Genomic DNA, 27,739 nt, shown 5'->3' on the forward strand with positions numbered 1-27,739 from the left:
ATTATTTTTATTATCTTCCTTACTCAAATGTCCCCAAGTGTCTTCCATATTTTGAGAGACATTTTCTCTCCAAAAGCTCTCCAAATTTACACTAAAATGTCTCCAAATGTTCCCAAAAACAATGTCTTGAAATGTCCCTAATTTCGTGTCCCGAACGAATAACACAGACATTTGGAGACATTTGAAATGTCTCCAACCAATAACACGGACATTTGGGGACATTTGGAGACATTTGAAATGTCCCCAACCAATAACACGGACATTTGGGGACATTTCAAATGTCCCCAACCAATAACACGGACATTGGGGGACATGAAAATGTCCCCCAATGTCCCCAACCACTACCCCCCTAAGTTATATCCACTTATCCAGTCCCATGTTGGGCTTGATTTTGAGCTCAGCATGTAAGACTGGCCCGACTCGACCGATGTCTTTGGATTAGGGCAATGTTGACCAGGCCAGACCCGTCTCACTTTATAGTCCATTTACTGTCCGACATTAATTTTTCTTTTTTTTCATTACCAATTTTACCCTTTTGACAATATGCGTGTATTTGTTGTCTCAAGATCATTAATCATCCACTCATGTCATTCATTACTAAATTCTTTTAATTATTTTGTTGTCCTTAATTAATTTTTTTCTTTCTCCTCCACCAGCTTCAACATCCTCTTATCCTTAACAAAAAAAGAAAAAGCTTCAACATCCTCTCATTTCCACTTCCATCACCATCATAGTCTTGAGCATTTCGTTATTGTGCTTCAATCTCCATTCGCCGCCAGGTCTCCATAACAGGGCAAGCTAGGCTCTTCGAGACCTTTAGGACTGCCCATTCCCTTCCTTCTATTGTGTTGGGTTTTCCTCCTAGTGGGGAAACCTAGTTGGGTTTGGATTAGGAAACCAAACCCAGACCCGAGTCGAGTTTCTTTGGGTCGGTTACTTATGACGGTGGAATTAGGATTAAGGGGGAGTCTATAAATACTACCTAACCTAATTTAGATGTGTGTGTGAAGCACCAAAGGGGAGAACACAATTAGAAACGCACAAGAGAAGAAGGGAGAGAAGGAGGTTGCCGAGAAGAGCGGGGCAGAACTTTTTCAGCACGCGCAGTCTTCGTTGTTCGGAAAATCCGACGGTGAGTTCTTCTCCGATTGAGCTGAAATTTGGCAGAACTGTTCTTGACATATTCATCTAGTATTTGTACGGAGGGATCGTTGATTGGTCGCCGGAATCCTAGTGAATTTAGGGTCGTTTTGGGCTTCAGATTTCTGGACTGTTTTGTTCTTTCTTGTGAGGGTTTCTCTGTGTTTCTTCGTGTTTGAGATTGATTCTTTTGGGAAGGGTCTGAGTCTCGGTTGGACGTAGTCTGTAACTACTTTGCTATCATAGTTGATTTGGTTGGACTACGAGTCCCGTGGTTTTTACTTCTCACGTTGAGGAGGTTTCCCACGTTAAAAATCGTTGTCTTATTTACTTTCAGTTCTTTGTTTATTGCTCCCACATATTCTTCTATATTATCCTCGTAACTAACACAAAGGGAAAAACTCTTGTTTCCGCTGCGCCTAAGTGCCCGTTTTTCCCAACATATTGTGCCTATCTATTATGAAGTTTAAGTCGGTTATTATTTACTACCAACTTTGACTGGTTATAGTGTTTAAGGTGTGCTCTATGGTGTTTAAGGTGTTCAAGAAGAAGCCTACCACCATCCAAGGTGAGTATGAAATTATAAGCAATTGCCCATGATCCAACAATTAGGTGTTAAGGTGTTCAAGAAGAACCGTGATCCAACAACTGGGCTAAGAAACCCATTTTCCAAAGAGGGAATGGATGAAAGGCCCAAAATCGGGCCCAAAATAAGAGCCCGGTCCAAACTCGGCCAAAAATGTAAACCCAGTCCAAAGTGTCAGCCACCCACGAGAAATTACCGTGACCCCCTCGATTTTTCATCAAATTTACGGAAGCTGCCATCCAGAAATTTACGGAATTGCCACTCTGAATAATCACGGGATTCTACACTCCGCATTTTACTTTCTCTCTCTAATTCTCTTTCCAGATTTATTTCTCTTTATTTATTTAACCAAATCCTAATTTCTCTCCTAATTTAACCAATTTCTAACTAATTTAGATTTTCTCTCTCTAATTCATATTCTCTCTCCAATCTCAACAAATTCTTCTCTTTTCAAAATTTTCTCTTCAATCTAAACAAATATTTCCAGATTGGTTCAAAATTCTTTATTTTTTTTTCTAGATTTGTTTCTTATCTCAAATTTCTTTTTTTTCAAGATTGGTTCAAATTTCGAATTTTTCTCTCTAACTTTCTAGAATTATTAATTTAACCAATTCCTAATTTCTCTCAAATTTTAACCAATTTCTAACTAATTTCGAATTTCTTTCTAACCAATTTCTCTCAATTTTTTTCCAGATTGATTCTTGTTTACGAAAATTGTTTAATTTACTGGGAATTTCTTGTGTACTAGACACTTTTGTGTTGGGAAATATTCTGGTTTACCAGAAACTGTTTAATTTACTAGGGATTTCTTGTGTACTAGACACTTTAGTGTTGGGAAATTTTCTGGTTTACCGGAAACTGTTTAATTTACTGGGGATTTTCTTGTGTACTAGACACTTTTGTGTTGGGAAACTTTTTGGTTTACCGGAAACTGTGTTGTTTCCCGGAAATTGTTCTGTTTACTAGCCATTTTTATACTGGAAATTTTCTTGTTTACCGGAAATTTTTCTGTGTACTAGCCATTTGGTTATATACTACACACTTTTCGAATTTATCTCTAGATTTTTCCTATTTTCCTCTAAATTTTATTGCTTTTTCATTTTTTCTCTCCAGATTCTTCTCTCTCCATATTTCCTATTTTTATTCTTTTTATTTCTATTTAAACATATTTTCTCTCTCCAATCTTACTACTTTCCTTTTCTCAAAAAGATAGAGATGGCAAAAATATAATCGATTTCGAAATATTTATATAGAGAGAGAAAATTTCCAGAAACTTTACATATCTTCTTCCTCTGTTTCTCTCCAAAATTTACAGAATTATTTTTAGAGAGAGATACTAGAAGTTTAGAGAGAGAGAGGGGAAGAATTTTCAGAAAATTTTTATAGAAAGGAAGATTACTTCAGAAAGATAGAGAGGAAAAAGATAATCAACGTCCATGGTATTCTGAAAGTTTTAGAGAGAGAGAAAAAAAAAATTCCAAATTTCGAAATATTTATATGGAGAGAGGGGAAAAAGATAATCAACATCCATGGCCTTCTGAAAGTTTTAGAGAGAGAAAGAAAACGAGAAGAGAGAGTTTGCTCGCGGGATTCCAGAATTTCGTTTGACAATTTGGACTGGATTCTAAAATTTGAAATTTTCGTTTGATAATCAAACCAGGGGCAAGAGGGGGAGAAAAAGAAATGAAAACCAGCCAAAAATGAGTTGTCCTGACATTTTGGACTGGAAGCTCATTTCTGGCCGAAAATGGTGTTCCCGCTCATTTTCCCCCCAAATTTTGGATCTCTCACTCATTTTTTGTTTTCCAAATCACCTTGGACTGTGGTATTTCATGAGTTCATCTTGGACCGTGATTCAACGGTTACTTTAGAAAAAATTTCTAAATAAATGTTGAAGGTGATGATGACAAAGATGAAGTCAATATTGGAGTTCTTAAAGTTTTTAAAAAATTTATTGACGGGCTAGCGCAGTGCCCCAACCCGATCTGGGTTTAGCAGACTTGGTCCCTTACCGAACAGGTTTACCTGGTTTAATCGGTCGGCTTGCCCTGACATTATTCTAACCTGGCTTGGTAAGCTTGGGTTATAACCCGGACTTACACATTCATTTTAGGATCGCCTAGGCCCGACCCGATAAGTACTACTATACCACATGGACATAAGCTTGGCTAGTCTTATCTCATTTAAATAAGAGCATCCCCAATGGAGCTGAAAAACTTTAAAATCCTAAATGTAAGTGTGAACTACAATTCTATTTTCTAAGTGTCAAGATAGAGACAGTCTATTCTTTTTGTCTCCAATGAAGATCTCTAAAATACCTCTACTTAATGCACATGTCACTCTTAAATTCAATAGATAGAAAGTAGTTAAAAAATGAAGGGTTTCTATTGGTTAGAATTTTAAAGTGACACTTAGAGAGTCTCAAAAAGACATTCTAATTTTAGAGTGTCTCTATTGAGAGTCTCTATTAATAAATGATCCACATCATTATAGAGTGTCTAGTAGAGTGTCCTATTGGAGTAGATTTTTAACAAAATCTCTGTAATCCTAAGTGGCCCTCTATGTTTTAGAGTTCAAGTGTCTCGTAGGAGATGCTCTTCAAAAGCATCTCCAATGAGACACTCAAACTCTAAAATTTAGAGTGTTACACAGGATTTTTGGAGTCTTTAAAAAATCATCTTAGGAACACTCTATTAGTCACTCAAGGATGATTGGAAGGTATTTATTTTAGAAACTTTCAAGAAGAAACTCTAAGTTAAGAACATCTCCACTGAGACACTCAAGGAAAAACTCTAAAAGAATTTGGTGTCAATTAAAATTATCTTTCTTTAACTTACAAAATAGAAACAATTTAAATGATCTGTTCGATGAATCTCCAAAATGATGTACGCAAATTGAATATTAATTTTTTTTTTAACTTTTAGCTTGTTTTGTTAATATAGGACTTATTGTGTTATTAACGCGGATATCTTTTTCTTCCACAAAAAAAAAACAATACCTTAGACCATTCCCCAAAAGTTAGTTTGTAATAATAGAACAAAACTTTAATTTCTTTCAGCATTAGTCCATTGAGTTTGGTAATCATCATAAAAGTGTCAAAAGTCATAGATGAAATGATATCTTGGTATAATGATTCTGAGTATGATCCAAGCACATTAGCCTAATTAGCTCATCATATATCATACCCCAAAAGTAGCTCAGATTTCCTATATATGATAATTCATCAAGTACATAGATAAGCCTTGTCTAACTAAGAATAGAAGAATGGTAGTTGGATGATTAGGTCAAAGCAATTCCTACCTACCTCCAACAAACAACTCAGCCAAAACAGAAACAAAGCAAAATCAGCATTCAGATATACCTCAAATTCATAGATAACAAAAGCAAGAACAAAACATATCTTAAAATGTTGATGATGCCACTGGCACTTGTTGCTAAACTTCCTCTACTTCACTTGTTCAAGTTATCTCCACTTCTATGGCCATTCAATCTCTATCTTCCTTTCTCTCGGCAAGTTACAAGAATATTCGACTCGATAACTACTACCACCTTACTCATCGGACTCCGAGTTCACCAAGTACTCATTCGACGAGGGCGTTATCAGGGGCAGACGAGATGGGACAGAGTGTGTTTTATTCTCAATCAGTTAGTCGGTGACCACAACTTCACCAATGACCGACCCAGGGTCAATTCTCTTCTCTCAGTAGCTCTGAGTCACTGAGTTTGCTAATTTATGTGTGTTTGGAGTTCTTATATGATTGTCTTATCTGTATATTTAAACTTATCCCCAGTGTTTTTAAGCTATTCCATGGTCTTAAAATCGTTTAAACTTGTAATATATAGGAATCAATCAAAAGATATATGAAAACTAAACAAGAAATGCTAATACTGTATTATTTTCAATGTTATATTGAAAGAAAACAATCTTGCAGCTTAATTAAATGGCAAGATCTTCTAACTCTAGTATGATACAACATTATAAATCTAAAGAGGATTGATTTTACTGGATCAACACTCTAACACCTGATATAGCTGAAATCAATACTTTTGGAGATCAATAGAAAATATGTCGCAAATGAGGCTGGTGAGCCCTCAGACTTGCCTGAAATACTTTTTTATTCTAGGGAGCAACCAGTAGAACTGGCCTAGCACGTGTTAGAGGGCATGTCGCACGGGTTCCCTTGTCGTAGACTCTCTCACCCACTCGCCCATCACATAGGAGGGAACCAACTATCATGTCAAGGATCCCAAGCCAACAGGTGGGATCCTGACATCCATTCTTAAGCTTCTCGGTTTAGGCATCTTGGCTACCGCTCGGACATTAGGCATTGAAGGAAGTAAGATAGAAATAATATTTTCACTACTCACCCAGCCCAAGTCAAATATCATTGCCTAATTCTGTATCCTTCAGGCGGTTTCCATTCCCTCATCTCCATAAAATGTCCTTCCATCAAACAACGTCAAAACTATACTTTGTCATCATCATCATCATCATCATCATCCACAATACTACTTGAGCCAAATATGAGACCAAACAAAACCTCGGTTCATGCCAAAACATTTTAAAACAAACCATAATTTGCTCAAATGTTAATTTCTTATTTGTGCGGAAAAACACAGTACGACCACTTTAAGTTGTATAATTGTACCTTTTCGAACAACAGGTTGAAGTATTTAAGAGATACTAGACTTTCACATTTTTTACTCTTAACTGCAGGTTTCAAATGTTACAAACAAGATTATACTAATCAGGCATGGATTAGATGGACCTTTACAGATGAAAGCAAGCACATGAACCATAGAACCTACTTCGAGCCTCCGATCAAATTCCGCAGCACCAGTACGCAAGGTGTTCGTCTTTACGATTTTTACTCACAAGTCCCCCACACTGCAAACAGACAAAGCTGCTGCCATCCATAAAAGCGTCCAACATGATTTGCTTTCTACCAGTTTTTGTAAGAATCGAACTATCATCAGCATTTGGTGTCGCAACCCCTTGTGGCTTCATTGTGAAAGTTGGCGATGGCTCAGATTTTACTGGTTCTGCTTCGGCAATAGCACACTCAGCAAACAACGAAGCCAGCTCATCAGCAGCAGCACTTGTTTGGAGTTTGTTCCTGTATAGCTCACGAGCACGATTCAGTGTTTGGATCACAGCCTGTTCCCCTCCATCAGATTTCACTGCTGCTACTACCTGGTTTTGCAACAAATTATATGTAGGCCGAACAAATAATATTACATAGTTACGGGTTACAGGACACGTCAGCATAAGTATGCTCGAAAAACAACAATGCTAAACAGCAGTTTTGCTATTAAATGGGCAGATGAATAGAGTTGCAAATCAGCTAACTTCAACCGAGATGTGTATAGCAATTTCACATCCTAGTCTTGAACTATTGTGAGAACTGACATGTAAGAACCCAAGAGGGGCCTCAAGGCCCTCGACAATAGTTAAGTCACAGGAGAAAAAAGCATGCTAGACGAATATGATGATCAATGAACTGCATTTGTTGATTACCGCAATAGAAAGAAACAAGGTTGAAACCGAAGCTTGGGCCACTTCTCTTAAAAAAGAATTTCTTTAAGAAAAAATGGAAAAAAACGTAAGGGTTAAAAAAGAAACCAAATCTTCTGTTTAGTAAATAGAAACGTGCGATGCAGGCAGCGAGTTGGAAAACCAAATACTTTTCCAAATTGGTTTCCTTTGAAACATTGGAAATTAGTGAAGATAAGGAGCCAACACGCAACACATAAAGGGTCATCAATTTAGTTTCATTAATGGAACGGTTTCGGGAGTAACTTTCAGGGTAAGAGCCAAGATCAGTTATGGATGGGATAATTGGAACATTGTGTAGCCTTGTAGGCATGAACATAATATGACCGGAGTACTTCTTTCCATCTTCTCTTTTTCTTCTTCTCCTCTCCTCTGTAATTAACACATAAGATGAATATTTATTCATGAGTATCTGATCACCTACAGGGTGGTGGATGACAACGTAACATTATTAGTTAATTTCAATGATAATGTTCTAGTTGTGTTATCCACAAGCCATGTTTGAACTAATCATACTGCGATTAGTCTAAGTAACTAAACAACTTCGAATCCGTAACGTCCAATGACAAGTTTTGATTCTTTGTGCTTACATTGATATACAATTTTTAGTTCGATTATATATGCTTAGGTTTTAAATCCAATGTTTAGGATTATAGTTTACAAGTGAAGTAGGTTATGAATTTCGAGATGTGGTTTATGTCTTCAATATTTTACCTTCCAAAAATATGGAGATTGATTCTACAATTTCTTTGTGTTATAACTTATAAGAGAGATAATAATTAGGGTTTTAGTACTTAGTTTGATATAATGATATGAACGCTAATAGTAGACTAGACTGTGACGTCCTAGATTTTCTTCACCTCATTCTTATTTACTCGTAAGTCATTTTCATTATGTTTAGCTCAAAAATATTTCCATAAACTTCATTATATTTTATTCAACCCGAACAAATCCTCGTGTAATAAATGCCATATTCAGAGGCAATTGCGATTTATGTATTTGCAAGTATTACTACTATGACTTGATCTCATTAATATTTCCATAAACTTCATTATAAGAATTAACAAGCTATTTTGAAGATAATGCTAAAATAGAATGGGATTGGATGGTAAGACGAAAATGTGCTTCGAGAGTGCTATATTATCACTGAAAAGATAATTAATTGCAAAAAGAATGTTATAAACCCTAAAAGAACTAAGAATCAAGAACTAGATAATAGTAGACGAAATCATAATGAAGATATTACTCCAAGAAAGCCAAGAGTGCCCTAAAAGAAGTAAGAATTAGATAATAGTAGACGAAATCATAATGAAGAAATTACTCCAAGAAACCCAAGAGTTCCCTAGCAACACTAATGAAATTGTCTTGTCAAACTATGCATTTCAACAAAGAACACAGTGGGAGCAAAAACCATCACCCATTGTAATTATACTAACAATCTTCCATAAATATGTGGGAAGCCATTAGTTTCTTCCATATTGATTTCCAGGAAAGTTCAAAATAGGGTTAAAGAATCGTGAGATCCTTTGATAATTTATCTTCAGAAAATATTCAAGATTGTATATTTGTTCAAGAACACGAAACAAATTAAAACTTGAAAACTTAAAGAAAGATAAAATGAAGACACTTTAATTAGAAATGCATCATTAAGAGAACGAGAGAGAGAGAGAGAGAGAGAGAGAGAGAGAGAGAGGAAATACCGCTTGGAGAGCAAGAGAAGCATTTCCTTCATGAATGTGTTGGCGAGCCATAAGAAGCAAACTCTTGGTATCCTGATTGACGATCATCGTAGTTGATGAACCACTGGTTTCAATTTCCATTCCTTCGTCCATCTCCATTTCAGAAGAGGTTTCCATGACAATTATACTACTACTACTACTTAGAATTCAGTCGAATTGAATTAGGGTTTCTCTCAAACTTCGTCACTCGCTTTTCTTCTTCAGCATTTTCTCCGCTTCCAGCGAACCTAGATTTTTCTAGCAGATTCATTTTTAAGCCGAACGAATGGTGACGGACCTGACGACGGATGGCGCTTCACACAGGCCTATTCGGGCCCATTAGAAATAAATGGATCTAGGCCCAATATAAGAAAAAGTGAACGGAGGCCCAATCGAGCACATCGATGTTTCTCTAATGGTACCCTTTCTAATTTTCATGTCTAAATCTATGTCAACTCTATCCACCACTTGAAGAAAAAAAAAAAAAACTAGTACATTAGTACTCTAAGTGTATTTCATGGAGATATATGCAATTTTAGATATGTTTTCGAAAGAAAGTAACATTGTTCTCTATAATCATGGTTAAGATGAAAATGTATTCGCTATATTCGCAACATATACACATACGAATTCAAGAGGAAACAGAGATGTTCTCTATAACTACCTAAGGAATCTGATCATTCATCATATTTAAACGAGAAGGAAGGAGTCATACTTTCATATAATATCTTAATTTAAAGACGTGTAATGATCAATAATTTGCTTGTCACAAATAAAGAAATAAAAATTAAATAGCTAAATTTTGTTTTGAAATTTTATTTAATACTGCATCTAATTTCCAAAAAAGTTAGCGATAGCAGATAATTTCACAGTCAGTGACGGATCCAAGATTTGGACTCATGGGAACGAGGTTGTATACTAAACAAAAAAATTGCAAACATAGTAATTATCAATGCAAATACATTGTATAGTTATTACTGTGGACGTATATCAGCTCAAGGGCATCCCCAAAATTTTACGTTAGACATAGCTAACATACTTCAAAACAGTAGAAAAGAAAAATCGATCTATATAATTGGTTTTGGAGGAGGCAATTTCTATTTTCTAGTATGAGTGTAGTTGTTTGACTATATATGTTAGTTGTCAAATAATTATTTTTGTTTCTTTTTTAAAGGCAAAGACAGTTTTGAAACCTAAAGTATTTCGCAAAGAAAATAAAAAAGAAAAAGTGAATAAAGGGGATTTAAAGTTAAAACGTGAGACTTATCGACCACTACTAAACTACCACTGATTTTAGGATAAATTATCACTTATACATATTTTATTTATTGAAACAGTAATGCATATACAAATATATCTACATTAATTTTTTTATTTCACTATTAACGTTGAAAAGAAACAGAGGGAGTGGTCTCTCCTGGTCCTGGATCAGCATCTGTTCAGGGTCAATTAAAACGACACAAAACACAAAGAGAGAACGAGAAGGAGGCACTTGTTCCCCATTCTCATATCCAGAATCAATCAAATTGAAAAGGATTTAACCAGAAAAGAATCAACTTAAAAACAACTTGGCGTTGCAATGGAGAAGTATATATATTTTAGGCCTGTTAGATCTTACTGCACAAATTCTTCTTAACTTTTTTGAATAAAAATTCTTCTTAACTTCCAGATATCTTTGGAGTATGTGTCAAGGCTTTAACCACTAAGGCAACCAATTATTGTGGTATAATAGTTGCAATTAGGTAAGGGCATTCAAATATAAAGTCCACCTATAAGAAATAAGCATTTGTCTGGAAGAGGATAGAAAAACACACCAACCATTTGAAGTTATTAAGGAGTTATTAAGGACATAACTAGGGGTGGCCGGGTGGGAATCGGGCGGGTTCGGACGGGCTCGGGCATAATATAACCGGGCTCGGGCGGATCGGGCACTACATTGTGTAGCCCGCGACTAATTGGCGGGCGGATCGGGCCGGACAGAAACAACAAATTGAGGGTCCGTAGCCCGTCCGAACCCGCCAGCCCGGGCGGGCTCCATCGGGCTCGGGCCGGACGGGCTCAGGTGTTTTATAGAAAAAAAATATTTAGCTCATCTCTTTCAAAAGCCTCCCATCCTTACATAAAAATTATCAACCCCTCTCTAATTCTAACTACCAGATGTGGGGCTAATAATGTTAAACCAAACTTCTTCCCTTTCTTTAAGTAAAAGACTCCAAACACTTTGTAATTATAAATACACAATGTGGGACTAATACTTTTTAAATTTTAGATTACTTTCCATCCTTCCCTTCCTTTAATTATAAGTCTCCCATCACTTTTTAAGACTAATGGTGTTTCCCTCTTTTCTTGACTGATACTTTCAAATGCCTTATAAAGCAAACCGAATTGTGGGTTATTGGATCGAAAATGAACAGGCTGTGTACCTTGTGAAATATTCTTCACGTCGTCAAATCCTTCCGAATGATCAGTATCATCTCTACTCTTTGCATCCGCATGAATCAACTGTGCCCTATTATTGGCATCACTTGTACCTGAGAACTCGTCCCAACTATAAGCACCGTAGTTTTCTACTAATATATGGACTGACTGTGGCTCCACGTCTTTACTTTGTTGTAATCAACACAACTCAGGTGGTGGTTGTTCTGATATCAGGGGGAATGGGGATTAAAACGTGTTCTAATCTTCCAGTCTTCTATCAAGTTCTTTGTCTTCTATCAAGTTCTTTGTCTTCTAGGCGAAAATCTTCTTCTAAGAGACTAAGACATTGTTTCTTGGTAAATCACTTTTGCGGGTTCGATTTAAGAAATCATGAAGTTCCTGAATGCAGATTCCACAACATTATAAGATAGACCAAATGCATTTTTTTTGTCACTTCGATTATTTTTGACGAAATATTAGTATGCATTCAATACCCATTTCAAAGATTGTAACTAGCTCTCAGATAGTTCACATGAAAGTGTTGTGAACATCATTCTTAATGCTCAGAATGCCATTCCACCGTTCCTACCTAAATCTCATGAGTTATGCTTGATTAGACGATCAAAATCTTACACGATTGATATTTAGATCATTTGCATTACCTTATCATATATGATGTAACTTGTCCATATCTTTCACGGATGTGGTCATAAAAAAGATCGATTTTTTTAGTGATATTTAGGGAGTGGAGCATCTGGTGCTTATGTCCAATATATGTAAGTGTGTTGTCGGAAGGTTATTATTCATGGAATCGTGGCCAGATATTATTGAAGTTTCTTTCATCAAAATGCAAGATCAAATTAGTTTCCTCACCTTCGGATTGATCATTTCAGTGACGTCCGAAATATGGGTCCGACATCAAACAAACGTAAGTGTCGTATTGAAGATCTATATACTTTTTGTCTTCTATTAAAACATTTAATCTTTTATACCTCGTCTTCTTTAGAGGTGCAACAGATTCAGATGATCCATCTTTAATGGATCCATTCTGAAATATAACTCTCTTATTGTTTTGATTGATGCGAAAACTTTTGTTCTCTTTTAATATTGTATCTTGATGCTTAGCTCTTTTCTTGCAAAGGGTAGTAAACCGTTCTTCCCTGCATGATCCGTCCATCTATTACCAAATATCTTTTGAGTCTGCACACAAGATTTTCACTATTAGACCCAAACCACCACTTCATCATCAAAAGTGGGTACTTTCTATTTAATCAATCAAGATGACAAGAACAGTATTAGATGATCAAGGAAAGGAATGATCCATCAAAACAAACCCTCTTCTTGGGATCAAATCATCACAATTAACAAGTAGTCAAGTTTCATCTAAAGTGCTTAGAGAAAAAAAATCTTAATAAATCGCAGAAGTGTTAATATAAGAACATGGGCTTGTGTTTCATGTGTATGATTCATTATATTTCAAAAGAAAAAGATTGGGATGACCACTTGACTTAGGTCCCCCACAATAAGTATAGTTACTTCTGTTTTATGTATCTCTTTATTGCACTTCGAAAGAAAAAGGTTAGAATGACTGCTTAGACCTAGGTCCTCCCAAATAAGCATGGTTTATGATTTGAGTGATGGAGTATGCACATTAAAATACGGAGTAGGCACCCTGATTATGACCATTAAAATGTATTAAGTATTTATAATGTCTTACAAAACTTTGTTTAGAAAAATCTATCCAAATATTTTTTGTGTTTGAAAAATAAAACACATCAAAATTAAGAGGAAAAAAAACACATGGTCATAGAGACCATTTGATATAGTCAATTATCATTGACCATGTCCCACAGTTAGTGAAGGTCACAAGAAGGCCAAAATCACACAACAAACTTCAAGGAAGCTTCAACTTTTAATCCCACACCTTTGAGTTAGAGATAAAAGAAGCAAAGGGAAAGGTTATATATAACCTCTCCCTTTAGATTTGAAGATATGCTTTGTTTAAGCTAAAACTTTAAGTAAGCTCCATCTATTAAACCCACATTGTTGGGATAAAGGTAAGGAAGCAAGAAGAGAGGCTATATCAACTTCTTCCTTTGCTTCACAAATCAAGGCTTGACAAAAGCCAAAAATTTTAGTAGCTCCAATTCTTTAGGCCCACACCTTTGAATCATAAAAATTTCATTAGGTGATACGGGGATAAAAGGGGTGCTTGCTCGGGTAGTATCAGTGACGGGTATCAGGCGGATCCTCGCGGACGGGTACCGGGCGGGTATTTCGGGCCGGGACTCGGATACGAGTGCTTGTCCGAGGGCCGCCCCCTGTAGCCCGAGCCATCGGGCCGGGTAAGTTCGGCTCGGGTAACAGTCGGTTTTCGGGTGCAAACGGTCCGGACGGATTGGGCCGGATCTCGGATTCCCAGACCGTTTTCCCACCCCTAGACATAACTAATGTATATGGACTTTGGGTCATAGTTAGTTGGACTTTAGACCAAACAAAGTTTAGTTGGGCTTTATGCTTGTTCTTGTTTAATCTGACAGACCGTGCTAATCACAATGTACGACGCCATTGTAATGACTATCGTACACCGAAGTCAAATTCCAAAAAAGAATAAAAAATTGTTACCCTTAAAGAATACAACATTTGAAGTCTATATATTTCGTGCAGAGAAGTTAATGATTACATATTAAAAGAATGAATTGGGTGCAACTCGGACAACAAAATCTTAACATCCTTACCTCGATATAATGTATAAAAATAATAAGTTTATTAGACACGCGTAACAAACATCAATAAAAGAAACAGATGAAAAGAAATAAAAATTAAAAATAAAAGGAAACACAAAACTGATTATCCAAATGTGGAATAATTGTAAAACCTATTACCTGTTTGCCTTTCCCAAATTTACATACATCTTTTGCTTGTCAAGTATCTTATCATGATTCTTTCATCAAAAAAAAAAAAAGTATCTTATCATGATGCAACAAAAAAAAATATCTTATCGTCAAATCTGGTGAATTGGGTTATTTTCAAAACGACCCCCTATTTTATGATCAGCTTCCCGCATAGCCCTCTACTTTATCGAAAATACTCAGATGGCTCCCTTTTCGTCATTACCTTCACATAACTGTTAAATCAGATTTTTATTTCAAAATTACTCTTCTTTTAATTTTCTATCTAAAAACTCTCTTTCTCTCTCTCTAACAACTCTCTCTCTGAAGAACACAAAGTAGACTCTACTCTCAATTTTGCTCTGCCTAACCGTTCCCTAGAGAGAGAAAGAGAGTTTGAGATCTAGTTTTTCCGGCGAAGGGTCTTCCTTCGCCGGATTTTCCTCTTTATGCTTCTTTTTTTATGCTTTCTATTACTTTCTCTCCCAATTCAAGTCTTGGGGTTTTGCTCCTCATGAGATCCAACAAAATTTCAATCTGCCAACCAAATTTATATCTTTAACCTAATTCTCTTAGGCCTAATTTTCTCTCAAAATATCCTCATGTGTATTGATCGAAGATCCATGAAAAGGTTCAACCACTTTGCCCGATGTATGCTCGGTTGATTTGCAGGATCCGTTCTAGGGTTTGGTAAACCCTAAAAATTGGAATGTTGTTTTCTTTCAAACAGTTACGTCTTCTTGAAGACGAATCAGACAAAGAAATCTACAGGATAAATCAAAGAGTTTAAATCAAAGAGGGATATAAGATCTTGTTTTCTTTCTCTCTAACAGGGTGTTCTCTCTAACAAGGTGTTTGGAAAATTTCCTTAAATACCATGTAATTGTGATAAGAGTATGTGTGGAGCGGTGCTATTCTGGTTAGGGCGATGACATCACTGGTGGTGGTGCCGGAATAGTATTAATCGTTTGATTGGCAATTCAAGTAATTTCCAGGGATTTTATTCAGTTATAGATAGTTATTTCTTATATCTTTCTGGTTCTTGTGAAATTAAGAAGTTGGATCGGAATCTAAGATTGATCCTGTTAGTGTTGCGGAGCAAGGGAGAAGAGAGAGTTATTAGATTTTCTATATACTTAGTACAATAAAAGTAAGTTTCTTTGTTGGTCTTTAGGGCCTGTTTTGTAGGTCTTTAGGACCCTTGTATTATTTTCGTCTTTATTCAGGATCGAGATGTTTTGATCATGGACCACTATTGGGAATTTCTTCATCAAATTACTACTTTCTCTACCGATGTACCGGAACCAGAGGCGCATACTGAAGTTCTGCACACCGACGGTTGACGGCGAGAAGAGAAGAAGGTGAAAGAAGTATCAGTTATAAAAACTACCCTCAGATGGTCAGTGTCGACTGCACCAGTAGCAGTCCACCAGTTAGATCAGACAGCTCTAGTGGCACCCCAAGTGGGCATAACTTGTCTTGTTTGTCCAATTATGGTTGTGTCTTTGTTGTTTAAACTTTATGTTGTAATTCACATTAGCCTATTGGCCATTATATGAAGTTTGATTTCCAAAAAAAAAAAAAAACAACTCTCTCTCTCTCTCTCTCTAAAAATTCTCTCTAATCAACTACTTCATGTTGTTTAAACTTCAATGTTGTTTAAACTTCAATAAGTCTATAAAGACCGTCCAAATCAAACCGTATAGAAACTTCATGTTGTTTAAACTTGATGTTGTTTAAACTTCATGTTGTTTAAACTTCAATAAGTCTATAAAGACCGTCCAAATCAAACCGTATAGAAACCGTCTTCCACCTTGTACAAAAGGACAAAAATTTATAAAGGGTCCCACACTTTTCAAATGCTTATTAAACTAATGAGTGGTTGTTTTAATTTAACGGAAGTAGGAGCATGCCGTTATTGAAAATCAATCTCGACCATTGGTTTTCAATGGTTAAGATTTAAATTTCAAAAAGCACTTTTATCTCTCTACAGCCTAAACACACCCCTTCCTTTTAACTTTACTCATTCACTCTCATTCAGTAAAAAAAATTTCTTCTCCAAAGTTAGTAACAAACCCTAGTGGAGAGATTAACCAACTATTCTGGGAGTAACACTTACTTGCATCAATTTCTCAAAGTTAGTAACAGTACTTGAAATTATTGAAGTATATTTTTAGATTTAATGTCTGAAATAATTTAGGGTTCCTTAAATTACAAAATCATATATCTTTCTAGATTCAGGGTTTGAAATCATTTTGAGTTTATGAAATTACTAAGAATTATGTATCTTTTAGCTTTAGGTCTGAAATAATTTTGGGTTATGAAATTACTAATAATGATGTATCTTTCCAGATCTAGGTTTGAAATAATTTTGGGTTTATGAAATTACTAAGAATTATGTATCTTTCTAGATTTAGTTTTGAAATAATTTTGAGTTTATGAAAATACTAATTGAAGTTTGCACCAAAGGTAATTTATGTTATAAAAAATTTAGACTAATTTCATTTCTGCTTAACAAATTATAAAGTGGAAGATACAACTGATTAATATAGAGTGGAAGATGAGTATAGAATTCTAAACCTTTTATTTTGTTATGACCATAGCCCCTTAAATTACCAAGAATTATAGTTTGCTTCAAGTTTATAGGCATGGAGATTAAGACTCATATATAACTAATATATCTAAATATTTGCAGGTTGCACAAAAAAGTGGAACATGAGTGGATTCAATCATGGTTTATGCTATAGTTGTAGAGATCCCGGACATGATTTGGTTTCGTGTCCGAGAAAGAAAATGTGTCCGCAATGTGGAAAAGGTATAGTTCAATGGTTTAAGGTGAATAAACATTCTAAAAATCATGGTAGGTATTTCTTCAATTGCTCACGACTTTGCAAATATTTCGAGTGGGATGAGAGCGAGGCATCTGGAACTAAAAACAATGATGAAAAGATATCAGTTGAAACATAAGCGAAAGATGACGAAACTACTCAGCTGGAGCGTATGTTTGAAAATCTAGCTCAAATAGCTGAAAAGAAAGATTTGAAGATAACAACAACCGTCACAAAGATTGTTGTGTCAATGAAAAAATAGTAACTCGTAAAGCTTGAATGTGTATTAGTTACCTCTAATGTGTTTGAAAGTAGTATCAATGTAGTCTGAATTTAAATGTAGTCTGAATGGTGGTGTGACATCAATGTAGTCTGAATGGTGGTGTGACATCAATTTAAATGTAATCTCTGTATTTTTTGTTATTAAATTCATGAAATCTCATTGCATTTTGTTTGTTATTAAATTCATGAAATCTCTGTAGTTTTTCTCTACTAACAAAACCCATGAAACAAAGTTCATGAAGTCACTGTATTCATGAAGTTCATGGAACAAAAGCTCATGAAATTTTGAAAGTTCATGAAGCTAATGTATTTTGTTTGTTAACAATTATTCATGAAGTCACTGTATTCATGAAGTTCATGGAACAAAAGTCTTAAACGAAGTTTATGGAAAGAGCGGAAAAATTCATGAAACAAAATTCATGCTAAAACGTCTTACAACAAAATTCATAAACAATTCTTAAAACAAAATTCATGAAATCTTGAAAGTTCACTGGTCATTGTCATGAATTAAAATATAAATGCTTCAAAATATGCCAAACACATAGATTTGGAATTCTCTACCACCAATCTCTTCCTTCCTGGGACACTACCATAATCATAGATTTTGGAATTCTGTACCACCTGAAATTAAAAAAACAAAGTTCGGAATGAAGTCAACACCAAGATCCTGCAACACCAATATAGAATGTCATGTACGGTAAACGCACCATCTTGATAACTATGTATGTCTTTGCAGTATAATAATTCAATCAACTCTTGCTGAAATACTTTGAATTTTTCAGTGGTGTACACTTGTTGGGCTTGTTTCTCAATGTTAAATCTAGTCACACATGGTATCTTGTGTGCGTATGACCTAAAGTCTGCCTCTGCTTCTTTTTGAGCTTTATCTCTCACTGCACGACCATATTGTTCAACAAATTGTGATAGAGTTGTTTTAGCATGAACATAACCATCAAAAAAGGCATTCACACTTTCACTTCGTTGTGTAGTTGACATGCCTGCCCAGAAATTAGTTTTAAGATAAATTGGAACCCAAAGGTGTCTTTCCCCGTATAATTTATTCAACCATTTATGTTCATGTAAACCATACTTGTCAAGCATTTTTATCCACCCTTCTTCAAACTCTCTGAGGTCTTGTGAATCATACACCAAACACTGCAATGTAGAACTAATTTGATCTTTTTGTTTATTGCTACCAAATTTTATAGGCAACTTCTTCAGAATATGCCACAAACACCATCTATGTCTAGTGTTAGGAAAGACTTCCACAATGGCATTTTGCATTGCCTTACATTGATCTGTGATTATTCCTTGAGGGTGACAACCATCCATGCAAGCGAGCCAGGTCTGAAACAACCAAACAAATGTGTTTGTGTCCTCATTTGAAATGAGACCACATCCGAATAAGATCGTATGACCATGATGATTTACACCGACAAATGGAGCGAAGGGCATTTCATACTTGTTAGTCAGGTAAGTCGTGTCAAATGCTACCACATCCCCAAATTCTTTATAAGCCTTTCTACTCTTCCCATCTGCCCAAAACACATTTTTCAACCTACCCTCTTCATCATGGTCCATACAATAGAAAAAATCTGCACTTTGCGATTGCATTTTCAAGAAATACCGTTGAACTGCAACTACATCACCTTTACCAAGGCGTAGTCGTCTAACTTGAGCTAGATAATTTTGGCAATCTTTCCTTGTTGCAGTTAGGTTTTCATATCCATGAGCATCTTCAACAATCGTGCCAAAATTCTTACATGGTCGAATTCCCGCTCTATCTCCTAATTCTAAAGCTCTTTTTACGGATGGTTTGATGTTTCTATTGCATTTATAAAATATAGATTTACTAGGACTGAGAGGGTGGTTGTGGTCAAGAAAAGACGACGTTACTTTCCATTTATCATCTCTTTCAAGCGTTATTCTAATCTTGACTTTACAACCTGTCTTGAATGAGGGTCTTGGTTTTAAGCAATTGGAAGAAGTACTTTTAGGTGTTCCTTCTCTACCACATGAAAATGTAACCCATCGTTGAACACCATTACAATACTTTTTACTAGTTCTTTTCTTTGCCGGAAATCCTAATAAAAAAGCATATCTCTTAAAGAGTTCAAACACAATAGCAAGATTATTGTGTATTGTTCCTACCTTTAGTAGTTCTAATAATTCCAATTTGTTATATTTCAAAAAATTGACATCCATTTCACTTTTCTACACATTCTTCTTCTATTTCACAATCATCTTCTTCACAATCATTTTCAGAATCAATATATTCCATAGAATCTAAACTATAGTGTATAGGAATTCCTTCCATATATTCCTCAAACAAAACAATAAAAAATGATTCACTAACCTTCAAATATGGAGAGAAGTGTGTTTTTCCAATAATTTGGGTGGGGATTGTTGAAGAAAAATCGATTTGTTAATGAATATATTCTTGAGGAAGCCAACGACAAGAATGAACCTCTCCACTAGGGTTTTACTTTCCTGGTGAATGAGTAAAGTTAAAGTGATGTGTTTAGGCTGTAGAGAAAGAAAAGTTATTTTTGGAATTTAAATCTTAACCATTGAAAACCAATGGTTGAGATTGATTTTCAATAACGGCATGCTCATTGTTCCGTTAAATTGAAACAGCAACTTATTAATTTAATAAGCATTTGAAAAGTGTGGGACCCTTTTTAAATTTTTGTCTTTTTGTACAAGGTGGAAAGACGGTTGCAATGCGGTTTGATTTGGACGGTCTTTATAGACTTATTGTTTCTCTTTTAATAAGTTCATCTTCCCGAAATTTTTATCTCTCTAAAATTTTAATCCCTTTGCCTCATTTGTTTCTCCTTCTAACAACATCTGATTTAGGGTTTTTGCTCAATCTGGAAATGAATCTGATCTAATTCGCTTATCTTCTGAAGAAAATTTTTCTCTCTATACCGGACTGATTCCTTCTTATTAGCTTGTTGATTGCTTTCGAACAAACCCCCTTTCTGGTGTTGATGGAGTAACTTATTGGTATGGTTGTCTGATGCTTATTGTTTTGGAATTAAAGTTGCAAAATTAGGGTTTTCTGATATTGTTAAAAGTGGAAATGGACCTGTTTCTGGTCAAGCTCTTCTTCTTATTCACATTGTTAGGCTTATAATTCTAGGGTTTTCAGTTGTATTTGGGATATTCTAATTTTGGGGGAATTCAGTTTCTTCTTTGAATGAAGCCTTTGATTTTTGTCTAGGGTTCTCTCCCTCTCGATAGCAGCCGAGAAACTAGTGCTTCGTTCTCAAAAGAATTTACTTAATGTCGGCATAGATCCAGCTAAAGAATTCGAAAAAGAGTGTAATCGCTTCATTCGATTAATCTCTTCGTCTTCGTCATCGTTGTTATTGTTAATGTTTCGGTTCGAGGAAGATTGTGATGGAGGTCGGATGATCTTTTCCGTCATTAATTACCGAACTTTTATCAGACGACAAATCGTCATTGTTGTAGTTGCAGTTGTTCACATTTTCTTTCATTTCTTCTTCTTCTTCGATATAAATTTTACTTTTTTCAACATCATAAAAATCTGAAGTTCTATCAATCGGTGGTTCATATTTCTGTTCGTGATTTGATTTTTGATTGGCGTTAATCCGATTGGCAAAGTTTCCACGCAATTCTAGCAAGCAATGTTGTCTCTCAACAAAGCACATAAAAGAATGGAGGAAACTCAAATATAACCTCCATTAACGGACATCAAGCCCTAGATCTAGCCTCTCTCTCTCTCTCTGTAAAATCTTTTTCTCTCTCTATCTGAAAATCTCTTTTCCGAGAGGGAGGGAGAAAGAGATTTTACAGAGAGAGAGAGGGAAAGAGAGTTTTTACAGAGAGGGAGATTTTAGGGACAGTTGACTGCACATTTAAAAATGAAAGTATTTTCGAAAAATAAAAATAAAAACGTTAACAGACAAATGGACGTGACGGTTAAAGGAGACCATCTGAATATTTTCGATAAAGTAGGGGGCTACGCGGGAAGCTGGTCATAAAGTAAGAAACCACTTAGGAAATAACCTGAAAAAACAATTATAAGCCAACATTGTTGATTACCAATTTGTTGGAATATAGTACTTGTTTAAAGACATAATAAATTGGGTATAAATTAATTTCATACCTAATAAAAATTATCAGATTGTTGCTGAGAAATTGAAACATACGACTATTGGTTATAACATATGGAAGTTAGGGAGATTTCATATGTTTGTCAAGGTTTTTTCTTGAAAAAACGACTACGATCTACGTTAGTTGTTGTAAGGCATTGATACATCATGAAGACGTGATAAGCACGATAACCGCCTAAGTGTTTAAATTACAAGTCACAATACCTTTCTGTCGCAACTTGAATAAAATCTTTACATATTGGTCAATCTTTTATCAATTGTCATTCTTCAGTATTTTGTGATTCGGAATCATCATTATTTAGTATAACATCCAAAGTTATTATATTGTCCAAATTTATTGTGGTTCACAACTTTGAAGGTTGTCGATTAAAAATCTATATTACTCAAAATGAAACTCTTGATGAATCTTATCAATTTAATAGTTATATGTTATTAAATAGACAATTACTAAAAATTAATAAATAAAAATTTATTAAAAAAACTTTATTAACAAAAAACTATTAAAAAAAATTTATTAAACAAACATTCTTAAAATTAAACTAGTTTTTTTTGTTGAAATTGATATTATTATTAATTAAAGGGAAATAAGAGTTCTATTACAATATAACTTAAAAAGAAGGTAAGGGACATTCTTCCATGACTTCGTCCTGTTTTCCTTCCTTGCGCATTTAACCAACTTGTCTGCCACTACAATGAATTTTCTACGTTAAATTAAACTAGTTACAAGGTTCTTGATAACCTCCAATAACAGGAATGTGGCTTATTATTCCAGGCCAATTCACTTAAGGGCAAGGAATGTGACTTATTAGACCAGGCAAATGCACTGAGGGGCAGAGAAATGTGCATTCGTTGTGGGACTATGAAGAAGATGAATTAAATATGTATATAGTTCAAATCTCCCTTATAACATAAAGGTTATATCGCCTCTATATTGATATGTGATTTGGAAAGTTTAGTTGAAAATAGTTAAAAAATATTTTGAGCAGTTGAAATACAAACCTTTAATTAAAATAGTTTACCTACAAAATTATTAATTAAAAACTTATTAAAATTCATTAATATTATTATAAAATAAATTATTTGGTAAACTCTATTAGTTAATAATTTATTAAATAAACGTTATTAGATAAGATTTTTATGTAAACTTTATCAAAAAACATTTTTTTAAAATTTTTCTATTAAAACTCTAGAGATGAAATAAATAGTTTTAATGTCTATTTATTTAAAAAATTAAACATTGAAGTGGATAGTGGTTAAAATAGGGTTGAACTTAAATTAAACATTGTTAAATATCTATTTTTTTAATGAAGAACTTCTCTTACATCTGTTCAAATTTGGATATAGGTTGACGTTATTCTAATGGTTATGATTAATGAATTATGAGTTTTTATTTTCTCCTTATATCTTTATCAACCTACATCTTGTTCGTTAATCGATCATTTGATCAACTTTCATTTTCTTTCGAGTTTTAAAAACAACTTTCAAGAAAAACTATAAAAGATATTTTTTCGCCACACTAAAAAATGGATGAAAACTCATATATTATTCTCATATTTAACTCTTTTAAACCTAAAAAAACAAATTAAATCCACACCCAATATAATTGCTTGTATTGGGCGCACTAATTTGGATAGTCTAAGGGAAGTTGGACTAGGCCTTAATCCATCCAGAGCTTAAACAACACGGATTAGACTCAGTTTGAATGCCCTCAGACTGCCCCACTTAATGGGGCGCTAAAAGAGGAGTGGCGGTTGGGGGGTGATGTAGACGCACCTCCAAATAAATATACTCTACATCAATCAATACGGAGGTCACAAATTCAATCCCATGGAAGTGCAAATCCAGGAATATTGAACTTGGGTATAAGTAAAGTTAGTTGGGAGATTTTATAGGGCCCCCTCATTTTTGTTAAAAGGCCTCCCCTCAGTGATAATTTAACAAGTAAAATGGTTCATGGGGAGGCCTTTTAACAAAATTGGGGAGGCCTTATAAAACTTCCCAAGTTAGTTTCTGTAGGCTTTAGGCCATTTAATTCGCCGACCTTTAGGCCATTTAATTTCGTCGGACTTTAGCCCAGTAGTAATTTGACAATTATTGTGCTTATCACATCGTATCGATGTATCAATGCCTTTGTAATGACCGATGTAGTCGATATTAAAAAAAAAATACATCAGAAATGTTATAAACACTTACTATTTCTACCTTCCACACTCACATCTCCTTTGCTTCAAAAAAATTAGGTTAGATATATGTCTATATAACAAAATTGGTGAGTGCATCTATAATTTCCCTCAATACATTCACCTTGCATTTTCATTTTTCTCTGGGTCGATGTTTTGAGGAAATAAGAAAAAAATTCAGGTAACAAAATTTTGGTTGGAAACAATTTTGTTTTGTTTCGTCCAAACACTACTTATTTTTAATGTTTTTATTTTCTTCTTCCTCCATCTTCCTTCCCACCACCGGCGCCCATTAACTCCCGCGCCACTAACTCCCGCCATCTAAGCCTGTCAATAGATATCCGAATATTCGACATCCGATCCGCATCCGTATTTGAATTTTAAAAAAATATCCGAAATTTCGGATATCGGATACGGATATACTATTCAGTGGCGAGGTCAGGATATTTTTAATATGGGGGCACATTTATTTAGGAAAACAAGAAATAATTCAAATATTATAAAAGGAATAATCATATGCGTTGTTTTGTAGTATTTGACTCAGATGTATTTATAGTTATCCTACGAATTTTTATCTCTTTAATTCATTGAACTACATTATAACGAGTCACATACAATTTTTTCAGTATAAGCAATCCAATTATCATCTATCCACTCGTCTTCTATTTGATTGTCAAAAATTTCATTAGAAAACAGTCAAACACGCTCAGTGTTATGAAAATTGTAATAAATAGAGTTTAATCTAAAGGTCAATGGTAAGTATAAAGGAGATCAATTTCCTTTCGGATGTTTCCTTCCAAGAATTCTAATAACTTTTGATTTGATATTGCATTAATTGCATTTCTTTTGTATTGTCTTCAAATTGATCCATAAGTGCCTCTAGCTATACATAAATAATAACACTCACTAACAGTTGCTTCATTTCGTTTCAACAAAAAAAAAAAAACAGTTGCTTCATTTAAATTAAACGAATCAAATAATTAGTAAGAACATGACATAAATTACACGAACTCTAACTTATAACACTAGAGGTTGGCATGATTTTGTGGATGTGAGATCATCCTATAATGTAATGTTGAAAATCCGAAGTATTTTAAATCTAAACTCAAATTTTGCTGACATATCAATAAATAAAAACACAAAATATCGAGTAAACCGTAAACAAATAAACAATGAAGAATAATAAATAGACATATAAAGAAAGTTCATTGATTTGTATGGTTTGCTAGATTTAGCAATTTTAGTTGTCCCATAGCACTGCTTCTCCTTTTTTTTTTGTCTTTCAGCAGATTAATTTGGAGGGAAGAAATGGTTTACCACCTTGGGGTTGTGGGGGCATGTGCCCCCATAGGCCCCAAGGTGGCATCGCCCCTGTATACTAATATTCGATCTGATGAATATTTGTATCCGATAAGTAATATAAAAAATAATAAAAATTTAAATTTATTCATAATAATATATAAAATGTATGGTTGAGATTTATTATTTAGATCTAATGGTTAAAAATTTGAAATGTTGTTAAAGTTTCGGATATCGGATATTATCTGATATCCTTTAATATTATCGGATTCGGATATTGATTTATAATATTCGTCGGATAATTATCGGATACGGATATTCAGATAGCTTATCGGATTCGGATTCGGATACGGATACGGATATGCCTATATCCAATCCGATAAGCTACCGTTTACAGGCCTACCGCCATCATCCTTCTCTCTTGTCTATTCTCTCTTTACATTTAACCTTGACTCGCTAGTTTTTTTTGTAGTTCGTCTCTCTTGGTCTTTAACTTATGATTGACAAATTCATTACATTATTTACACTTTTAATAACCCAAATTCAATAAATTATGGATTCCACTTCTTCTGGAAATTGAATATGGGACCTCTAAAATTTCAGAGTTTATGTCAACACTTTCAACTGTTTGAGCAACACAAGTGTCGATATTTTTGTTATTTGTTCCTTCGTTTGAATTTCAAATTAAAGTTAATTACTAGGAGTACATTTTATTTTAATTTTCTTCTTTTTTTGCTTTATAGGATTGTATTGTCTTTTTGGTGTCAAGAGAATTTTTTTTTTTGTTGAAAGTGGTATTAGATCCATAGAATGGTGAAGCATCAACGACATCACTCATAAATTAAGGATACTCTATTTCTATTTCTCTCCCTCTCTCTACCTTTCTCTTTCTCTCACTAGACTTGTGTTTGGTGATATAGCTCCCTTCAAGAAGGGATCAATAAAACAGAGATATTCAATTGAGCTAGCATTAAAGCCAAGGAACAATGACACCTTGCTAGTTTTATAGTTACTACGTCATTTCCTTCCATTCTTTATTAATCAAAGTGGGTTCCACTAACATTGAAAAACCCTAAATTTTCTTTCTTTCATAACCCCCTTTAAGCATCTAATCATCTCTCCCAGGGAGAAAGAAAGAAGAAGAGAACAAACCAGAGAAAAATACCCTTTCTCTTCCCCCTCTCTTTCTCTCTCTCTAAGATTTGAAACTTTGGGTGTTTCTCTCTCTAAAAGACTAAAACCAGTCATGAAGAACAACAACAACAACCCCATTACCAACAATACAAAAGTAATTCTCCTCCATCCAACAATTCACAAACAAGGAGGATGGTCACATTATCTTTGGCTTTTAGCTTTCATTTCTTTCTTCACTCTTGTTTTCCTTCTAACCCTTCTTAGTACTAGAGATTCTCCCACAACAACCACCACCACCATCAAAACCATTACCACCAACTCAGGCATGGCCGCAGGCACAAATCTACCAAACCCCGTCTTAAATGCCCTTCTTCATTATGCATCAATCTCTAGTAATCCAGGTAAAATGACTGAATCTGAACTAAAATCAATTACCCAAGTCCTCCATCAATGTTCTTCCCCTTGTAATTTCCTTATTTTTGGTCTTACCCATGAAACTCTTCTCTGGAAAGCACTAAATCACAAAGGAAGAACAGTAATCATAGATGAAAACGATTACTTTATAGCGAAATTCGAAGAAAAACACCCAGGAATTGAAGCTTATGATGTTCAATTTACAACGAAAGTAAGTGAATTGAAAGAACTGATAGTTTCAGCAAAAGAACAAGAGAAAAATGAATGCCGACCCGTTCAAAATCTCTTGTTTTCAGAATGTAAATTGGGTATTAATGATCTTCCAAATCATTTTTATGAAGTGGGTTGGGATGTAATTTTGGTTGATGGTCCAAGAGGGTCATCTCCATCTCAACCTGGTAGAATTTCCGCCATTTTTACAGCAGGAGTTTTAGCAAGAAGCAAGAAAACAGGGGAATTTAAAACTCATGTTTTCGTTCATGATGTTAATAGAGAAGTTGAAAGAATTAGTAGTGATGAATTTTTGTGCAGAGAAAATTTGGTAGAATCAAAAGATTTACTTCGACATTATGCCATTGGTAGAATGGATTCTAAATCAGTTCAGTTCTGTCAAGATCCTATTACTTCATCACCATCAACAAAATCTTTATTCAAAAAGAAAAAACAGCAATGAAATTCATCATATTGAGAAGATGATTATGATGATGATTATTGGTCAATGAAATTGTGATTAATTACTTGTGTTAGCTTTTATTTGTTTTTGCATATTTGGGTTTATTTTATGTAATTGAGTAGGTTGTCAATTATAAATTTAAAAAATTCAAAGATCAATGAAGAACAAAATTGAGATGATATTCATTAAAAATGGTGTCGGTGGCATCGAGAGAGAGAGAGAGATTTGTTCAAGTTTTTTTGAAACCAAGGGAACCATTTCCATTAATAAGTGATAAAATCACATAGTTTACATGGATGATACATCATTCTTATTTCTCTCCTCTGAAAACTTCATGAGAGTTACATACCTTTAAATGCAAAGTGCCTCATGAAGAGAAAGAAATGGGACTAGACACTGACTCAAACCAAAGACCCTAAAGGCCGACAAAAGATCCTAAAGATCGTGAATGAAAAGACCCTAAAGGTCGACAAAAATTAC

At 34.6% G+C, this 27,739-nt stretch overlaps 3 protein-coding genes across 3 annotated transcripts; 1 reads left to right on the forward strand and 2 right to left on the reverse strand.

Moving 5' to 3' along the window:
* Window positions 1-6,304: 6,304 nt before the first annotated feature.
* On the reverse strand, window positions 6,305-9,292 carry LOC147533258 (uncharacterized). The gene is made up of 2 exons (XM_086649103.1): window positions 8,981-9,292; window positions 6,305-6,920 (listed from the first exon to the last, which is right to left on the reverse strand). The coding sequence occupies exons 1-2, from the start codon at window positions 9,134-9,136 to the stop codon at window positions 6,549-6,551; spliced, it is 528 nt and encodes a 175-aa protein (XP_086505229.1). The 5' UTR covers window positions 9,137-9,292; the 3' UTR covers window positions 6,305-6,548.
* Window positions 9,293-18,012: 8,720 nt separating this feature from the next.
* LOC147533259 (protein FAR1-RELATED SEQUENCE 5-like) lies at window positions 18,013-20,850 on the reverse strand. The gene is made up of 3 exons (XM_086650032.1): window positions 20,703-20,850; window positions 18,125-19,501; window positions 18,013-18,038 (listed from the first exon to the last, which is right to left on the reverse strand). The coding sequence occupies exons 1-3, from the start codon at window positions 20,848-20,850 to the stop codon at window positions 18,013-18,015; spliced, it is 1,551 nt and encodes a 516-aa protein (XP_086506158.1).
* A 5,147-nt stretch (window positions 20,851-25,997) lies between these two features.
* Window positions 25,998-27,451, forward strand: IRX15-L (IRREGULAR XYLEM protein (DUF579)). The gene has a single exon (XM_086650278.1). The coding sequence runs from the start codon at window positions 26,285-26,287 to the stop codon at window positions 27,257-27,259; it is 975 nt and encodes a 324-aa protein (XP_086506404.1). The 5' UTR covers window positions 25,998-26,284; the 3' UTR covers window positions 27,260-27,451.
* The last annotated feature ends 288 nt before the right edge of the window (window positions 27,452-27,739 follow it).

Source organism: Eschscholzia californica, unplaced genomic scaffold (genome assembly GCF_041429995.1).
Source record: "Eschscholzia californica isolate CP2 unplaced genomic scaffold, dmEscCali1.0.p SCAF_6, whole genome shotgun sequence".
In the NCBI taxonomy this organism is placed as follows: Eukaryota; Viridiplantae; Streptophyta; class Magnoliopsida; order Ranunculales; family Papaveraceae; genus Eschscholzia; species Eschscholzia californica.

Bases quoted from the DNA above. Each gene is read 5' to 3' on its own strand.
- IRX15-L (XM_086650278.1), top strand. From the start codon at position 26,285: ATGAAGAACAACAACAACAACCCCATTACCAACAATACAAAAGTAATT.
- LOC147533258 (XM_086649103.1), bottom strand. From the start codon at position 9,136: ATGGAAACCTCTTCTGAAATGGAGATGGACGAAGGAATGGAAATTGAA. The intron at 6,921-8,980 runs GTATTTCCTCTC...TTGCAAAACCAG, and splicing joins CTTCTCTTGCTCTCCAAGCG to GTAGTAGCAGCAGTGAAATC.
- LOC147533259 (XM_086650032.1), bottom strand. From the start codon at position 20,850: ATGACGGAAAAGATCATCCGACCTCCATCACAATCTTCCTCGAACCGA. The intron at 19,502-20,702 runs GTAAATTCTTTT...CTTTTTTATTAG, and splicing joins TGGATCTATGCCGACATTAA to GATTTCCGGCAAAGAAAAGA. The intron at 18,039-18,124 runs GTGCGTTTACCG...TTTTAATTTCAG, and splicing joins CATACATAGTTATCAAGATG to GTGGTACAGAATTCCAAAAT.